Source organism: Pogoniulus pusillus, chromosome 4, assembly GCF_015220805.1.
Source record: "Pogoniulus pusillus isolate bPogPus1 chromosome 4, bPogPus1.pri, whole genome shotgun sequence".
Taxonomy (NCBI): Eukaryota; Metazoa; Chordata; class Aves; order Piciformes; family Lybiidae; genus Pogoniulus; species Pogoniulus pusillus.
The window spans coordinates 9428426-9447268 of NC_087267.1; the positions used below are offsets into that span (position 1 = coordinate 9428426).

Here is an 18843-nt window from a genome sequence, read left to right on the forward strand (position 1 = left end):
CATTTAATACTTAGAATAACCTGGTCTAGTTCAGGATATCCTTACTGATTGGTTGGACTAGGTGACCTTTGGAGGTCCCTTCCAGCCTGGACCATTCTATGATTCCTTGATTCTACAGGACAATGTATCTTTCAGTATTCTTGAAAATTAAGCATTCTTCAAGTCTCTGCTTTAATTAATGTCATGTGGTTATATCTCTGTGTCTGCCTGGAGCTCTGTTCCCTGCATGTGTGGGGAACCTGTAGGAACAGAGTCTAACATAGGAATCTGTTACGGCCACATGGTCATTTCTTTTCCTTCATTGTTTTTATACTTCATAGAAAACCTTTTAATGCATTTCGGATTTATTTGGAGAAGTGCTCCTCCTATAAAGATTTCTAAATAATTGGTCAGTTGTTAAGCCCAGGAGTGGAACATTTCTAACTGTTTTCCTTTCTATCAGAGCCATCCTTAGAATTGTAGAATCGTAGAACCAACCAGGTTGGAAGAGACCTCCAAGATCATCCAGTCCAACCTAGCACCCGGCCCTGTCCAATCAACTAGACCATGGCACTAAGTGTCTCATCCAATCTTTTCTTGAACAACTGCAGGGATGGCGACCCTACCACCTCCCTGGGCAGCCCATTCCAATGGGAAATCACTCTCTCTGGGAAGAACTTCCTCCTCATATCAAGCCTATACCTCCCACGGCACAACTTCAGACCATGTGCCCTTTTTCTGTTGCTAGTTGCCTGGGAGAAGAGACCAATTCCCTACCTGGGTACAGCCTCCCTTCAAGGAGTTGTAGACAGCAGTGAGGTCACCCCTGAACCTTCTCCAGGCTAAACAATCCCAGCTCCCTTAGCCTCTCCTCACAGGCCTATGTTCCAGGCCCCTCACCAGCTTCATCACCCTTCTCAGGACACATTCCCATTTCTCAGCATCTCTTGTGAATTGAGGAGCCCAGAACTAGACAAAATACTCAAGGTGTGGCCTGACCAGTGTTGAGTACAGGGGAAGAATAACTCCCTTGTCCTACTGGTCTCACTGTTCCTGATGCAGGCCAGGATGCCATTGGCTCTCTTGGCCACCTGGGCACACTGCTGGCTCATCTTCAGCCTACTATCTATCAGTACCCCCAGGTCCCTTTCTTCCTGGCTGCTCTCCAGCCACTCTGTCCCCAGCCTGTAGTGCTGTTTAGGGTTGTTGTGGGCAAAGTGTAGAACCTTGCACTTGGCCTTGTTAAATCTCATCTCACTGACCACTGACCACCCATCCAGCCTGTCAGGGTTCCTGTGCAGGGCTCTCCTACCTCCGACAGATCAACACCTGCTCCTAACTTGGTGTCATTACAATAGTCCCTTAGATAAAGGAATACAATTGTACAACTGATTTCTCTAAAACTCTATTGTGTTTTTCTTTTACAACAGCAACAGAATGTTATTCATTCACCATGCTGATATTCCCCTGTAGAAAACCAGAAATGGGACTTAGTAAAACATTTAAAAATTGTGTTCACACGTGAGAAGTTTTATAAGTTGACTCCTAATGAGTCCTTACTGGGTTAATACAGCCCCTAATGAGAAGTTACTCAGTTGACTACTATGTTAGCATTTTAGTCAGAGTTTCTGAAAGTTAACTGTCCATTTTTTTTCATAGGCATGTCCCAGATCATGACTTTGCTTGTATGTTTTAATAAATTACAGCACTGCTTAGCTTTTCTCTTTTCCTGCAATTCATGCTACCTGTGAGAAGAGCTCCCTTGCTCTCTAGAGAAGACAGGAACATCCCACTCAAGGACTGCCCTTCACTGCAACTTGATCATCTTAACTCAAAGCTTAATATTCAAACGCCTCATTGATAATGTGTAGTTGTTGCCTTCACTTTGGATGAGGGAACTAGCTCACCCATACTGCAGTGTTGGTCTCTGCCCTTAAGCATGGTGATGCCCTCCCTGACCTCAAGCTCATTTTAGGTAAAATTGTCAAGGACCATTTAGCCCTGAATTCCAAAAGGTGCATGACAGACTGAAGTGTGTGAGTGTTTTGCATCAAGGGCTTGAGTATCTCTCAAGATCAGAAAATTAATCTACAAGAGAGGGCAGGTCCTTTTGTCCTGATTGCTTGATAAAACTGTGCTCAGAACATACACTCAGAGTTTTGTAGCCCAGTTGAAAAGAACATTTTCTGCTCCGGTACTCTAAAATGTGGAATAACATTGTTTACTTTCAAGAAGTCAAAAGTTACCTTTATTTCATCTTCAACTGAAAATTAAATGTGCAATATCTCTCACCTCTTCTTGCAGGTGGAAATGAGTCCCCTTGAGAATGCTATTGAAGTCTTAGAAAATAAGAACCAGCAGCTGAGAACACTGATTAGTCAGTGTCAAACTCGGCAGATGCAGAATATTAACCCTCTCACAATGTGTCTAAATGGAGTCATTGATGCAGCAGTTAATGGTGGAGTTGCTAGATACCAAGAAGTAAGCAGTTTATTTTCTGTTTATTAAAAGTCTATCATAAGACAATGCCTTACTAATTTCTTTCTCTGTACAGATATAGCTACTTTCTATGAATTAATGACAGAAAGTACTATGGCAATAATAGTTTGAATTATACGTATATTTCAGTTTGGGATGATGTTAAATATGTATAGCTTTATTGAAACAATTATTTTGCTGAAGACAATATCATAAATGTACTTCAGTGATGAGCCAGTTCACAATTACCTTGCATTTTTGCAGACCTGGTTTGTTTGGGAATTTTTAATTCAGTAGTTAATAGTAGCTATATGTGTTTATATGATAAACTTACTATCTTGAAGAGTCACATTTTTCTAGATCCTTCTTTCTCTTATATAATTTTTCAAGGAAGGTAATTTACTGGGGAAAAAAATTGATAAGAAACCATGTGCATGATTAAAATTGTCTAAATCTTGATCTGTTTCTAAAATGTGCCCCTCATTATTATAATTTCTGAACCAGCTTAGGAGAACCTAAACTGTTCAGGATGCTGTATTTCAAAAAAATGTCTGTGAAACTTTAAAACTGCTGTGAAAAGAAAGGAAGAATTTTTTTTCCCATCCAGTTTAATCTTTCTCTTTCTCCTAATAGTCTTGTGCAGTAATTGAGTCTGGTGGTTGTTCCTTTTCCATTGAAATTGTCAAGTTGAATGACATTCTGTCCACTTGTCTCAAATGCTGCACGATTCAGCGTTGACTCAGTAGTGTTCAATTTGATGAAACTAAAATCTGCATTAAACTACAAGAAATTGAGTCTGCTTTAGTCTTAGAACCTGTCATCAAAACTGCAACATAATGAAATTTGTGAGACTGAAGCAGAGCAATACCATGTTTGATGTTTCCCAGCTGCCTTTAAACAACAACTAAACTGTTTAGCATAGCAAAGCTCCACAAAGGGAGTCCCTTGAGAAATAGTCACGTCAGACCTGTGTCTGGTTTGAATTAGCAGTGTCAAAGCTAGCTCAGTATCTCTATATAGCTTTCCATTCTTCACAAGCATTTTAAAGGTCATGGCTTGCTCCTTTCTTATTGCTGTTCTTAGCTTCAATTTTTAATCTTCTGGACAGTCTTCATGTTTAGATTCTCTTCTGTTCTCTCTGTTTCTCTTGCTATATACATCTAAAGTAGGACTTTTCACCTCATTTTCTTGGCTTGTCCCTTTTCCAGTCTTTATGTGTCTTTCTGCTGTTTTGCCACTTCTTATCTTCTGTCTTCCTCTTTTCTATAAACGCTTTTTTCTGCTTATCTGTTATACTTGGTTTTGCCTTCTGCCCTTTACAAAGCTCAAAACTCATTCTTTGAAGCCTGTGGTCTTGAGGTAAGTATGCCCATGTCTTTATAGTCATCCTTCTTCTCTTCAGACAAACTACAAGCTTTAAGACCCAGGAAGTTGAATCATTTGGCCAGCTGCTGCCTCCCTCCCTTCTTGCCTCCCTTCCTTCTGAAAACTGGCTGTAAATTTAACTACTGATTTTTTTTCAATTTTTATAACCACTGCTAGAAAAAAAAATGAAGAGTGTGTTTTGTGCCCACTAACACCTCTCAAACTGAAATTTGTACTGTAACTTGCATTTATTTTAGCTTCTTTATGTGTCCTATAAGAGTTGAGGCACTTTTGTGAGTAATTATTTGAAACCAAGAGTTCAAGAATATTGCTGGATTTAGTCAAAATCTGATTAATTTCTAAGTGATGAGTTTGTTTGAAGTTAGATTATTACAGCTCTGACTCATATTACAGATCTGCGGAAATCTTAGCCCAAAAGCTCTGGGATGCTACCTGCTTGATACTGAGCTTGTAGCTGAGAGGGGGGAAAAATCATCTGACAGAAGTTTGAGATTTGGGATTTTAGCAAGTATCAGAAGGCTCCTTTTAACAATTTAAACATTTTTACAATTCTACTTATCTGCTGTGAAAGGATCATCTGAAATAAATGCTCTTCATTACAGTATCAGCATCTTCTAGATAAGTCTGAGTGCTTCCTTGTTTCAGGGTGTCAAAATACGAAATTTTGGGTTTTATTCAGAGCAATCATTATATTTACCTCCAGCTCCAGATCTCCCCATATTTAACAGTCATTCTGCATAGTAAAGATTTTAAAAGCTAAAGCTGGATGGAGAACCTTGTAAGAAGTATATGAGCTAAGACAGGTGCAAAAGGAAAACACAGCACAGAGCAGCCACTATCTCCTTACTGCTATCGACAGAAAATAGTGTGTACGTGTAGGTATGCATACAGTTTTTGTGACAAATACATCTTTGAGAGGGTCTGGAAATTTCTATATGAGCAGCTGGGCGTTTTCTTTGCAAAATAGTGTTATGTTGTGTACCCAGTATAACACCTTTGCAGGGTATGGTGAGTTAGGAACTTAACCCCTCCAGTTAAAGCTTACCATACCATCTCAGACGGCTTGGAAGTAAGATAAAGTTATATTTTACAGCAAAGCTAAATTTGCAAGCATATATACAAAATATATTTACATGTATTTACAATTATGTGCAGTTTAGAAATAATACAAAAATCCAGGTTTCCTCCCCATGGACAAAGAAAGCCCCCAAGGGGCCAACACCACCCTCTCTTGCCAGGAAGAAAACAACCAGCAAAACTCACGTGTTATCTGGTCAGTCAAGGTTAGGGGAAGAGTTTGAGAGAGAAGCAAAGGAACAGTGAATGGATGCAGTGCCCAAGAGCCAAGAGGAAAGCATTGTTTATACATCTCTTAGCAAACCAGTGAATGATATAGACTTGATCATTATTATTCTTTTACAAGCAATGCCCTGCTTATTCAGATTCTACACTGAACTTTCAGGAAAGTACCAATTTCTCATATTAGAATATTCCAATAAACCTTAAACTATCACACAGGGTAGGATTCTGCATTAAGATGTGGTCTTGAATAAATGGGGAATTGATATGCGCAGACCATTGCTGGTGGGTAAAACAACTTTAGGATACCACAATTTGAGCATTTAAGGTGGGGTGGAAGGTCATGTATGACACCTGCATGTTGACGAGATGATGTTGAAGTGTGGCTTTTTGACATGAATGTGAGTCCTTTTAAAATGTTACTTATATTGAGTGAATAAGAATATCATATACAATTCCACACTGTTCTTAAGACATCTTTGTATTCAAGAAGGAATGAAGCTCCTTATTATGAAAAGAGAGGAACAATTAATGGGAAAGAGATACTTAGTTCAGATGACTTCTGTTTGGTTTCAACTCTGATTTGCAGGTTTCCAGGATCTGTCCTGGATATTGAACAATAGGTAAATTGCACTCAATGGCTACATTTTATTTGCTCGTAGTTTGTACCAATGTGTGTACAAAAAAAATATTATTTAGCATTCACTATCCACTACTGCAGTAAAAAGAGGATTTTGTTTCAAAAGTATAATCTAGAAACTTCAAAAATAATAAGAAGAAAGTGGTGCATTTTTATTCTGTTACCTTGTGATTTTTTTTTTCTGCTTAGGCATTCTTTGTCAAAGAATACATCTTGAACCATCCAGAGGATGGAGAGAAGATCACACGTTTGAGAGAGCTGATGCTTGAGCAGGTAAAGTGGAGGCAAGACTGTTCTAGATAAAGGATAACATTTCAGAGGTTAATTTATTGTCCAATGGTCCTCAGTGTTTTCTGATTTATAATCCAAGTAGACAGTAGCATCCTATACAAGCAGGTTTATGTGTCATGTTAGTATTTTTTTTCCTTAGTTCTTTTCATCATCATCTTAACCACTTCAGTGTTGTTCAAAATTAAAGATTGAATGAAAACCAAGCTTTTGTTTTGTGATGCTTATATGCAAATACTTGCACAGGATCTTTTACCACTACTACAGGATAAATATTAACTCACTGAAACTTGGATGGTTTCAGCAAAAACTTCTATGACATATTTTGCCAGTGTTACAAAAAAAAACCCCAACATTCACTGCAAGGTTGATAATAACACACACAAAAAAAGCAAACCCCAAAACTCTTACTACAATAGAAGATATCTAAAAATAATTGCCAAAGTAAATAAATACCACGTGGTGATTAAACAGGCAAGTATTCTATGCATGATAGAATTTATTATTATTATTTATTAATTGGTTTATAAGGCACTGACCTACCAGCTGCAAATATGAAATGTCTCCATTTGTAAATAATGGGAAAAAAAAAAGTTATCAAATGGTTTTACAAAGTATTTCATCTTTTTTGACTGACATTTGCCTGTCTTTATTCCACGCAGCACACTGAAATTTCAAGCTTTACTGACAGCTTGGTACAGTCAGAGTATTGGAATTTGGCAAGATGGAAATTTCCTTTTTTTGTCAGTATTGTGGTGTTCTTTGGTCATATCAGCTGAAGGATAGTTCCTCAGACAGTATAAGTCAGAATAGGTTCACTGAACTCACTTGAATTTCATTTAGATCATATATAGTAATTCGTATTGCAGGGTTTTTTTTCCCAAGCTATAATTCATCTCACTAAGACTCACAATTTAGAGCTGGAGTTAATAACTTCCTATGACAAAAGCAGGTGATAGCAGTTAAGCTCTATCTGGCACACACAGATGATTTGACAGAGACCATGAAGTGCTCAGAAGGGCTGGGATGGCTGTGTGCGCAGATGGGTGTGCTGCAGTCCTGACCTCGGGTCAGTGATGGTGCTCAGCTGTATGCCCGCTCACAGGCTGCTTGTAAACATCAGCTAGTAGATCTTATCCAAAGATATTACAGCATAGTGTAGCTATTTTGTTTTTAATTTGTCTGAATTCTCATGTAACCAATTCAGAATTTTAAATGCCTGTGACCAAATTTGAGTAAGATCAGAGTTTTAGCAGTGTTACTCTGAAGTCTGTTTCATCAAGAACGTACATAAATCCTCCCATTTACTGAGGTCTTTCAGGATTTGAGATAAGATAGGGAACCATGGACTTCATGGAAATATATTACAGGGTCTCAGGTGGGTGTGGCCACTGCTGTTTGTTTCATTCTAACTATTCTTATAGAAAATGATTTTTTATTTAGGTCTCAGAACCGTTCCTTTGCTTAAGTAGCCATTTAGCCCCTTTTCTCATGATGTTATCTATAGTGGTGTTTATATTAGAGTTGGATGTGTGTATGCTAAATCTTTGAGAAAGCTGAATAGTAAAATCTGAAAAGATATAAACCTTCTTGTATATTACTGGTTTTGGTTTGATTACAAGTCTGTCAGGGATTTAGATATATGTTTTTAATAAAATGTGCTGTTTGCTTGATTTTTTTGATGATATCCTAACTGATGATAAAAGAAAAGAACAAACAAGCAACCCCCTCACATTTTTCCCCTTTCCTCCTGTCTCTTCTCCAGGCCCAGATTCTAGAATTTGGCTTGGCAGTGCATGAGAAGGTGGTACCACAGGACATGAGGCCGTTGCACAAAAAGCTGGTGGATCAGTTCTTCGTGATGAAGTCAAGCTTGGGCATCCAGGTACATAAGCAGATGCATGGATAAACCAGGAAACTTAGTTGAAGTAAGGGTTGTTGAATTTTCTTAAGCAAGCTTGGGCATCCAGGTACATAAGCAGATGCATGGATAAACCAGGAAACTTAGTTGAAGTAAGGGTTGTTGTCTTAAGCAAGCTTGGGCATCCAGGTACATAAGCAGATGCATGGATAAACCAGGAAACTTAGTTGAAGTAAGGGTTGTTGAATTTTCTTACGCAATAAACAGCGACATCTTTTGGTGGTTTGTCCACATTACATCTTGTAGCATTCTTGCAGTGCCACAAATTGAAGAGTTAGACCTTCCACATAGTGCAGAGAAAAATAGTCACATAGTACTAAAGAGAAAGTATTATCAGTGAAAGGTTTAAAATACTTTTCGTGCTAATGATCAAGCTCATCCAAAATACAGATATAACTATTAAAATTGCGTTTGGTACTTATCAAATGCTTCGTGACATTATGTTCATTTTAATTAGTCTTCTTTTAATCACTCCATAGGAATTTCTGGCCTGTGTACAAGCTAGCCCTATTCATTTCCCAAATGGAAGTCCTCGTGTATGCCGAAATTCCATACCTGTTTCTATGAGCCCTGATGGTGCCAGGGTAATACCACGACGCAGGTTAGTTGAAACACTACAAATTGAATAGATGTTGTTATTTGCAGAAAATGACCCTTAAAATACGTTTATTGCATTCATGCTTCCTTGTCTGACCCACCTGAAGCATCTTTAGTCACAAATAGTTGACATATCTGTTTCTCCTCCCCTCTCTCTCCACTCATCTGTCTAAATTAATAGAGATTACTAAACATGTGCTGCTTTTGCATGGAAAGTTATGGTTGGCAAATAGAGTTCACCAGTTTGTGTTTGGTTATTGTTATAATAGTCCCTTGAGTTACCCAGCTGTCAATCGGTATTCATCCTCATCGCTGTCATCCCAAGCTTCTGCTGAAGTCAGCAATATCACTGGGCAATCGGAGAGCTCTGATGAAGTTTTTAACATGCAGGTACAAATTGCTGTCATTCTTCTAATTAAAGAGGACTCTTTTTTATAAGGCTGTTTACTAAATTAATGCTCCTATTAGTTCATTCAGAAATCTTAAAGTTATTGCTGATACATCTTTTTGAAAAACAAATCTTTAAACAGGCTGTTAGCTTCCTTAAGTTAGAAGGCATTTTTATGTAACTGTTTTTTCTTTAACTTGGAGCATGAATTTGCCACAAAAGTAATAAGCAGCAATGCTTTGTGATGAAGTCACCCGACCTTACATAGACTTTACTGTCCACTTGTTGTAGTTGTGATATAATTATTGTAATTAATCTCTATCCATTCAGTATAGTTAGATGTATGTCTTGGGTTCTAATCCAAATTCCCAGAGACTCCAATAAATTAGATAGACCCAATAACAATTTGTAGAGTGCCCTCCCCTCTTCCCCCTCCTTTCCCAAAGATAGGGATGAGATATAGGGAGAGAGAGAGATAAGCACACCCAAATAAATCAATCTTACTCAATTTGGAAGTTAAAAGGAAAAGTTTAACAATAACTTAGAAGAGGTATCTGAGGTAGGGAGGTTTACAAAGGATAGGGAAGGGGAAATAGCAAAATACAAAAGGTATAAATACAACCCGAGTTGTGTGATGGTGGTTTTGTCTGCCTTGTGTCTGCCACGTGGTATGGTGGTATGCAGGCAGAGATGTGTAGAGTGTGGTGTGTGGCAAAAGAGAGAGAGAGAGCAACAGGAAGTGCTCCTGATTTTATAGGACAGGAAGTGGGGGGGGAGTGGGCTAACCATCACCTGGTGGTGTGACCCACCCCTGGGGAGGGGTCAAGACCCCTAGGGCCAGGTTCAGGGTTACTCCCCCTGGAATGTTAACTCTATACAATATATTATATAATTGCATCTTTGTGTAGTTACATTAATTCTCTTTATAGTGGTTCACTACTTTGAAGATAGTCTAATAAATTACAAGTTCTTTATTTTAGTGAAAAGGATGTTATGATTTGTTTTTTGGTTTTCCAAACCTGTAAGTGTGATGTGGTAACAACAGCATCTCTTCCATATGCAGCCTAGTCCGTCTACCTCAAGTCTGAGTTCCACTCATTCTGCTTCACCTAATGTGACCAGTTCTGCTCCATCCAGTGCCAGAGGTCAGTGCTTGTCTCCTGTGGTAAACCATGTTTATTGATTTTTGGGTATATACACAGCTGCACTTCTGCATATCACTTAGATAACAAGTTTAGCCTTTTTTTTAGGAATATGAATTACTTGGGACAGGGATTTTGTCTGTCATAAGCACAGAATTGAAATGTGTGAGTTTCATTGCATGAGTTTTAATTGCTTGACACATTTATATTCCAGCTTCTCCGCTGTTATCTGACAAGCATAAGCATTCCCGAGAAAACTCTTGCCTTTCTCCTAGAGAGAGGCCCTGCAGTGCCATCTACCCTACACCTCTGGAAAACTCACAGGTAGGAAGCTTGTTGGAAGTCCTCTGAACAGAAGTAACTAAGAAGGTGGTAAAGGCGTTTGTTGAACTTCAAGCAGATTCAGTGTCTGTTCACTGCTGTTAATTTTCAAGAGGTTTTTTTGTTCCTTTTTACAAGGAAATACTCTAAAACATTTTACATGAAAGAGACATCAATAGAATACACAGTCTTTGATCAAATTTCCACTTGCTTTGCTCAGATTTAGGTCTACTTTTTGATACTTACTGCAGTGAGGGAGAGATGCAAAGACTTACCAGATGACACAGCCTGCTTGTGCAAAAAAGCAGCATTTGTTAATCTAGGGAAGGGGAAAGAAAGAAAAACTGTTGTCACAGCAATTGTCCATGTTGACCTCACCTTTATTTCTTCTGAAATAGGTGACCCTAATAATCCACTCCATGCGGCAAACTATTTTTCAATGTAGTGTCAGAAAAGAAGGATAGATATTTTGTTACTCAAAATAAATTAATAAGTTGTATTCTTACCTAAAAATTATGGTTTTGTAGGTCTGTATGGGATTTGTATCTTTTGAGTTATCTGAAATGTAAAATGACCTTGGTGAGCTGGCCAGTTTTGAATCCTTAGTTATCTTTTCTTCTTAACAGATCTACTTTCCTAAAGTGCTTTCACTTTACATTGTTTCTGGTGCACCTCTTGTTGGAGCTGAGAAAGAGAACACAATACAGTGTGAAAAGCCCTCCTCTCAAAACTCATTTCCACCAGAAACTTTGGATCTTTAAAAAAAACAGCTTGGTAGTCCAGGATCCTGTACTGTGTGCTGATTTCTGATTACTTGTATTCTTGTCCCTTGCTTCTTCCATTATTGAATTGGCTCCTACTTTCATTTTTATCTCTTTTCTGGTTAAGTCTTCATGCTCTTTCCTGGGGGCTTGGAAAATAATACTGAGGCTTAGCCAGACCTGAGGGCAGTTTTTGGGAACTTCTTACTGCTATATTTACTGGGCACTTTCTCAGTGGCAGTGTAGCCAAACTAACATACAGGAAAGACTAGGAGATGTTCTTTATTTTGAAGCGGTTTTGCAGTTTGCTGCAAAGAAAAAAATATCCCGTTTTTGCTCCCAGACTGCAAACTCTTGCTTTGCCAAGTGGAACATGGCTTGTACCCCCCACTCTGCCCGAGATTCGATAAGGGAGGCTGAGGAGCTCGTATGCCCCATCTCCTCTCTCTCTGAGACTCGCCCAGCAGGAAAATCTCCCAATCTCTCTCTACCCTCAGTGTCCCACGAGAGGGTAAGTAGAAAACTAACTTGCTCATACAGTGAAATATGCTTCACAGATAAGAAAGTCTGTCAGTTTCTTTCTGCCCTTATAACCATAAATGAGGATATATCTTTCTGGGGAAAGGCACAGTTTCTTTCTCTGGTGCTATATTCCCTGAGCAATAAAAATGAACTGTGATGATAAAAAAAAACAACCAAAGAAAAAAAATCTGATTCTCTGCCTTCCGATTAAGAAGGGAGAAATAAATCCTCAGGACAATTGTAAGGAGATATCTTAACCTTCAACTCTCATTGGAATTTAGATTCTCAAACTCTTCCTTACTCTTTCTGTTTTTATTCTAACACAAGTTAACTTCAACAGTCCTGGTTGGAACTTCACACTAAGCTAATGAGGAAGGGACTACCTTCCTGATGTCTTTGTTACATCTTAGTGAGTACACCTTAAGAATGTCTTTGTTACATCTTTATTAGTACAATTTTCATAATAGTTTTTTTTCAAATGGGATATATAAGACACAGAGGCAAATTCCTGCACTTGAAGTCCAAATCAAGTCCTTTCAGGCTATAGCTACCTCATTTAATTAAGTTTGATGGACTTCATAAAACAAGACCACAGCAGCGCTGCATCCACTTTCCTCACTGAAACTGATGCTCAGGGTTATCTTTGTACAGCTGTTTGCAGTCAACATCCATTTGTGCTTCCTTTTTCATCTGAGTGATTGTACAGTGTCTCTCCTGCTGTTCCAACACTCTGAAGAGGAATGCCTGCTGTCATTGACTGGTCAACAAGCCTCCTTAGTTTTTGCATTATTGTTCTTCTGAACAGAGCTTTTTGGGTTTCACATTTCTTCATGTTTTTTTTGCATCTCATTAGCATCCCGTCAGTACTCTTGTTAGTTATTTCAGTATGTCTGTGTTTCTTTATTTTTCATTCAGTTTTTGTCTCTTTACCTCTTTCAATTTTTGTTGTTCTTTAGCCTTTGACCTTTATCTTTGCAAAAGAAAACAGATTTCAACACTTTCTCACCGGATCGTAGTGCACTGCAGACTCACTAAGCAGTAAACATTCAATTCAGACCAGTCAGGTTCATATTCTGGTTGCATTAGAGTACATGTGTTGCTAGACCACCTCAATTTAATACTAACTCCTTAAAAAGAGATTTGAATTTAGTGCAACATAGACAAATCTAGTATAGGTCAAATTCCACCAAAGAATTCTCTCTATCAAATGTTTTAAGCCAAACCGAATTGGCCAGGTATTGTAGTTCACTTTGTGACATCCAGCTACATATTAGATCAATGATGATTACTTTGCAGCTGTGTTTGCCATCTTGTGGAAGCACAGCAAAGTGCCTTGCTGACTCAGCATAGTGCTCTGTGAACAGTGAAAGGAGATACGAGAATAGAATTTGATTTGGGTTTTGCTGTTTGTCTGATATTACTTTCAGATAATAATGAAGTTTATCTGTTCTCATTTTCTTTGGAAAATACAGCTGAGTTACACATAGGCTTAACTGCATGCTATTTACATCTGTAATCATGATAAACTAGTGACTTGCAGATTATTTTAATATAAGAAATAACTGCTTCATAAATAGACTGTTATTTTTTTTTACTTTTATTTTTTTAATGGATATTCAGGGAAGTAAAGACAGTGGGTCAGCTCCATGTCCAAGAAAGAAGAATAGTTACCAGCACACAAAATAACACAAAATTACAAATAAATTAAAAAAAATACAAGTAATACACAAAGCTCTTTTACAATAACAGCCATAACTTGGACATTGTTAAACAATTTGTTCAAATCCTGATTCTGCAATGAAATTAATGCAAATCTATCTCCAAACTTGTTTAGTTATCTATCACGATACCACTTGAGGAGTGAGCCTTATTATGGTTTTAGACATCTGGAAACTGTCAAAATTCAGTACATGATAATCCTTCCTCTGATTCTGGCATGTACAGTTTTCAGAGAATTAGTCCACTCCTGTTTTTATGCATATAATTTTGTTAAACCATCAGCAATGTGTATCACTCAACCTCCAAAGTTGACCTGTGTGGTGGAGATAGAATCATAGAATGGTAGGCATTGGAAGGTCACCACTGAAAAGAGCTGAGACCCACCCTCATGACTTCCAGCCTTTAGATATTTGTATGTGTTTATAAGATTCCCTCTCAGTTTTTTCTTTTCCAGGCTGCAGAGGCCCAGGTCTCTCAGCCTCTCCCTGTAAGACAGATGCATCTGTCCCCTTGTCTTTGTGGCCCTCTATTAGACTCTCTCCAGTAGTTCCCTGTCCTTTTTGAACTAGGGATCCCAGAACTGGACATGGTGCTCCAGGTGCAGCCTTACCAGGGCAGAGTAGAGGGGGTGGAGAAGCTCTCGTGACCTGCTCACCACACTCTTCTTAATGCACCCCAGATGATAACAAAACGCTACTTGTTTCATAAAGCCCTCTGAAATACAACAGCAGCTCTGCATAAAACCTACTGTTCTCAATTTACAGAGAATGCTCTTCAATCATATCGGAGACAGTGCTTTGCCTCGAAGTGATTCCAATCTGCCTGGTCCTGACAAAGGTGGGTGGAAATACTTCATACCAATCTTGGAAGCAATGAAAATATAATCAATTAGCCTTCTTTCTGTAGAATGCTAGTTCTTTTGAGTGCATACAGTTATCTCCAAGTTCCAAAACACTGTGACTAACAAGATTACATTAACACTGTAAGTTTAAAAAGACTTTGCAATATAGGGGGAACATGGTGTTTGTTTGCACTGAGTGTTGCACTTGGAAGGGCCCAAAAGTGTGCAGGCTGCCTGTGAGAGCTGTCCTCTCTGCTTCTTAAGAGACACGTGGTGAAGAGACACCCTGGAGAAGAACAACTGGAGATTGATGCAGAGAGAAGGTAAACAAACGGTCTAAGTCCTGAAGATTGGTACCTGCAAGCCCGCCTTACCAAATATAAGTCACTGTGCTTCTGGTTACCATTTGGAAGAGAAAAGATCAGTGTGTGATTTGTGGGTTTTTTGGCTTTAGATCAAACAAGAAACCTATGAATTTCCATAGACAAAACATTGACTTTCTGAATTTTACACATTAGGAAAATTTAATGCTGTTAGCGTGGTTATTGTCCTGGAACTTTATTATGTGCTTCACATCTGTTATAAGCTTCAGCATTTTGTTAGGTGCTGCCTCTTTTGGTACCCTGAATAAAAGATACAGTAGAACAGGTGTGTTGAAAATGAATATTTTAAGAATATGCTGTAACAAGAACTGATCAGGAATCAGATTTTTTGTCAATATGACCTGAATTTTATAAGTTTTTTTTGTGTGTACATTTTCATGAATGCTCAAGTGTGGAATTCTTCAGAGGACTGAAAAACATATCAATTGACATGGAAATGGGAAAAAAATTCCACTGCCCTATGCAGCCAAGTACATTGCATAGTTGTTAAAATAAAATGTTCTCTCCTGGAGACTTGAGCAGTCCAAAGAATTGACTCCTTGGATGACTTAACCAACCGCTTTTGAAAAGTTTCAAGCACTGTGTCTGGTGCCAAGGAATTTTTAAGATGAGGGCAAAATGATACTACTATTTGAAGCCTACAATAGAAAGCAAACAATGTATTGGATATTTTGGCAATAAAAAAGCAAAACGATCCTCTGGAAAATAATTGTTCTGTGCACTATTTTCAGGGTCAGCTAATGTGTAATTATATTGTAGCAATTTTGTTACAGATAGGAAACAAATATTTTTTGTACTGGACTGCAGTCCTCCTGAGAGCCCTTGGTATTGCTATAATAGCCATAATTGATACCATCAGTTAGCAACAAGGAGACTTGAAGCAGTTTTCCACTTTTTTACAGGATATGTAGAAAATTGTGGGGTTTAAGTTAGCTTTTGTGCTGCCCATGCCAAATGCCCTGTCTTTCTTTCAGTATTGGTGGCTCCTTGATAACATGAGATAATCCAGGTCTTAATGAATAGCTGTGCCTGGCATTACAGGATCATTCAGTTGAAGTCTCTGAATGTAGTAAATGTAACACAGACAAATACAACACCTAATTTTATACATTTCAATGAGACAGTCAATTTACATGATCAAGCAGAGATCCTTGACCTTGGATACAAACAGTGTATGTAAATTTTCTCAGTCCACAGTATTTTTTTTCCCAATCCAGACTCTAATTTCTTCCAATTTTTACTCCATTCAGTGTCCTTCTTTCCATTCTGAATTTGTAGCCTATGCAAGCAGCAGAAGACTGTTAGCACCAAAAGCATTCTGAGGAAGACTGGAATTTGGCAGATTCCCTCCTCTAGTCTCTTCTGTATATAAAAATGAGTTAATGGAAACAGTTTAAGAATAGTCTGCTTCGTTATGCCTAGAAACCTCTAAATAGGAGCCTGGTGCAAAGATAAACTGATTGTATTAACAGGCTAAGAGCTTATCTCCCTTTGTAGCTGAATTTGCAGTGCATCAGAGTGCTATCTCAGCTGCTACTGTTGTTGATGGTCCCAAATGCTATACAGTCGCTAACTGACCTGAAGGCAAGATGCATACATTGGCGACCAGGAGATTGACAGCCATTATATAAGAGCTTTTCAAATGCTGATGTAATCACGAGAGCTTTTCAGGCGTGCTTGTTGAGTTGTTTAGCGTTTTCACTCTATATTTTCACCCTCACGAGTAAAGGCAAATCAGAGAGCTAGAAGTGTTGATGCCTATGCCAGCTTTTTTATTCTCTTCCAGCTGTAAATGCCACTCCCAGCAGCTGGAGCCTGGACAGTGGGAAGGAAGCCAGAAACACATCAGAAAGTGGAAAGCTTATATCTCCTCCTGTACCACCAAGACCTGCACAGACTGGTGAGTTAATGGACATTTCATGCTAAGTTCCAATTAAAAAAAAATTCTTTAGGGCTTGGATTCTTTTCACTCTGATTAATTTTTCACTATTTGAGCAGGTTTATTTATTAGATTACTTACAGCTTTCATCTCATTAATGTTCTTTGTAGCATTCTGTTTCTGGTACTCTGCCCCTTCCCTTAATGACTGAGTAGTTTCAGGCAGTTCATGCTGGTGCAGGGGAGGACAATCAAATTTCATCTTTTGATCTTAGGATAATTGGAAGTTAGCATTCAGAAATGAGCATTAACCACAAAGACTCTCACTGGCCACTAAATACATAGTAATCATGGACATACATGAGTTCTGTTACTATAATCAATTTCCCTTTCAAAAGATTAATTTCCATTTAAAGGAGAGGTTGTTTAAATGATACTATAAATGTACTTGTTCTGACTAAAGATATAAATACACTGTGTATTCTCTATTTTCTTGTTTCCCATAGAAATACATGCAATATTTCTTAAAAGATGAACAGAAAGAGGAGGAGAGAAGTCACAGTACTGACTTTTTAAAATTCTGTTATCATTTTGTAAGATATTAACCAATTTACAGTGGAAAAAGAAATTCCCAGAAGATGGATGCAAAACTCTCTTATGCTCCCTTAGCTGTACTGCAGGATAATCCTGAGAACAAAGTAAAATAAAATCTTTAGAACTATATGCAGCCACTGGGCAAGGACCTAGAGATAATGTTTGTGTATCAAATGGTGTCTTATCTACTTAAAACATTTCTTAGTGAAAACTGTAATGCCAAGAGTTCATTGAAATCTTTTTGACTTTACAGCATCACCAGCAAGACACATAGCCTCTGTTTCCCCTTCTCCTACTGGCAGATCACCAATGAAGGTACTGTCTTGTTGCAGCAAATTGCTTTTGTGAGATAGGTCATATGTGTTGTGGGGTAAATAGGATTTCTTTAATATATATTTTCCTTTAATTATCATGTGTTTATTTTTAAAAATCACAAGAGTGATTAATAACAATTACAGCCACTCTGTTATTAGGCAAGAAACCTAATCTTCAGAATTTTTAGCCTCTCAGCATTAGGCTTCTCATGCGTAATGAAGCTCACCTGAGTCAGTGGATGGAAAGCAGTGTAAGAAATCAATGTGCATGAGTAAGAGGTGTAAGGAATGTAAGAGTCTGATGGTCAACCTGGTCTGCAATTTTGTCTACTACAGTGTTACAGAGGGAGATGCTAGCTAGGGAGAACCACCTATGCAGCCCATATCTCTTAATTTTCAACATCCAGACCTGTTGGGTTAGAGGGTGTATTAGAGTGGAATCCCTGTTTTAGACATTTTATTATCCCATTCCCTCTGCAAAATGCTCCAGGGAGGTTGTGCAAGAGGGTTGGAAGTAGTTTGAAGCTTGTCACTAGGAAACACATTAAGCAGGGGCTTTGGATAAGAATGAGGATCCAGGCTAAACTCAGCAGGTCTCATTTTGACCTCAAAATAATTGAATGTGTTTGTATTTGCTTGTTGCACAACAGCCTGTTTGTTGGGAACTTTGACCAGAAAATCTGTCTTCCACAGCACTGGAGGACACAAACACATAACTTGCATATTCAGTCAAACAGACTGCACATCAGTTTCAGGGATGTACTTTACTGCCTCCTTGAAACAGAGATAATTCTGCAGTGAGAAATAGGAGAGTCAGCAACCTGGAAGGACGGACAAATAGAAAGGTGCCTGGCTTGTGTTTCAGGCACTTGGGTTCGAGGACAGAGGGGGGCAACTCTGTGAAAGTGATCCCTCAGCTGCCCAATGTCTAACTTATACTGCAGGGGTACACATGTCCTGAGGAGGAGGAATGCAGTACCTCAAAATGCCTTTTTTCTCTTTGAAGTCCCTAATCACAAGTCTGCAGTCATCCCATGAGCCTGTAAGGTTCCTACTTGGTGGCTGCACAGTGGTCCAAGTTCAACACAGACAAATGGTGATGGCCGTTAGGGTGTCCCATAGTCCTACTATCAGAGTATACCTTCTGCTGAAGTGAACACCAGTTTGCACTAACTGAGTTCTAGGAAACTCTTCAGAGCATTAGTGTCTTGTACAAAGGGTGAGCAACTCTTCTTTTTTTCCTGAATGATTCTTACAGACATTTGGAATTTGTCTTAAGTTTCTTATGAAGGCCTGGACAGAAGTTAAGCATTTTACAGTCAAAGCCTGGTTTGCTGCTTGGGAGAGGAACGTTGGTCCAGGTCCTTCTGAGAGATACTGGATCTTGCTTTG

At 38.6% G+C, this 18843-nt stretch overlaps 1 protein-coding gene across 8 annotated transcripts in view; it reads left to right on the top strand.

The window, feature by feature from the left end:
* The window catches only part of DOCK4 (dedicator of cytokinesis 4), a 281325-nt gene that overhangs the window by 257622 nt on the left and 4860 nt on the right, over positions 1–18843 (top strand). For 5 of the 8 annotated variants that reach the window (XM_064142114.1, XM_064142115.1, XM_064142117.1 and 2 more), the window contains 11 exons: positions 2284–2460; positions 5972–6055; positions 7836–7955; positions 8471–8592; positions 8858–8978; positions 10040–10121; positions 10333–10442; positions 11544–11711; positions 14206–14278; positions 16452–16565; positions 17391–17452. In XM_064142114.1, the coding sequence (XP_063998184.1) occupies positions 2284–2460; positions 5972–6055; positions 7836–7955; positions 8471–8592; positions 8858–8978; positions 10040–10121; positions 10333–10442; positions 11544–11711; positions 14206–14278; positions 16452–16565; positions 17391–17452 (1233 nt within the window). The remainder of the gene's footprint in view (positions 1–2283; positions 2461–5971; positions 6056–7835; positions 7956–8470; positions 8593–8857; positions 8979–10039; positions 10122–10332; positions 10443–11543; positions 11712–14205; positions 14279–16451; positions 16566–17390; positions 17453–18843) is intronic. The other 3 variants (XM_064142118.1, XM_064142119.1, XM_064142120.1) reach the window with 1 other exon arrangement.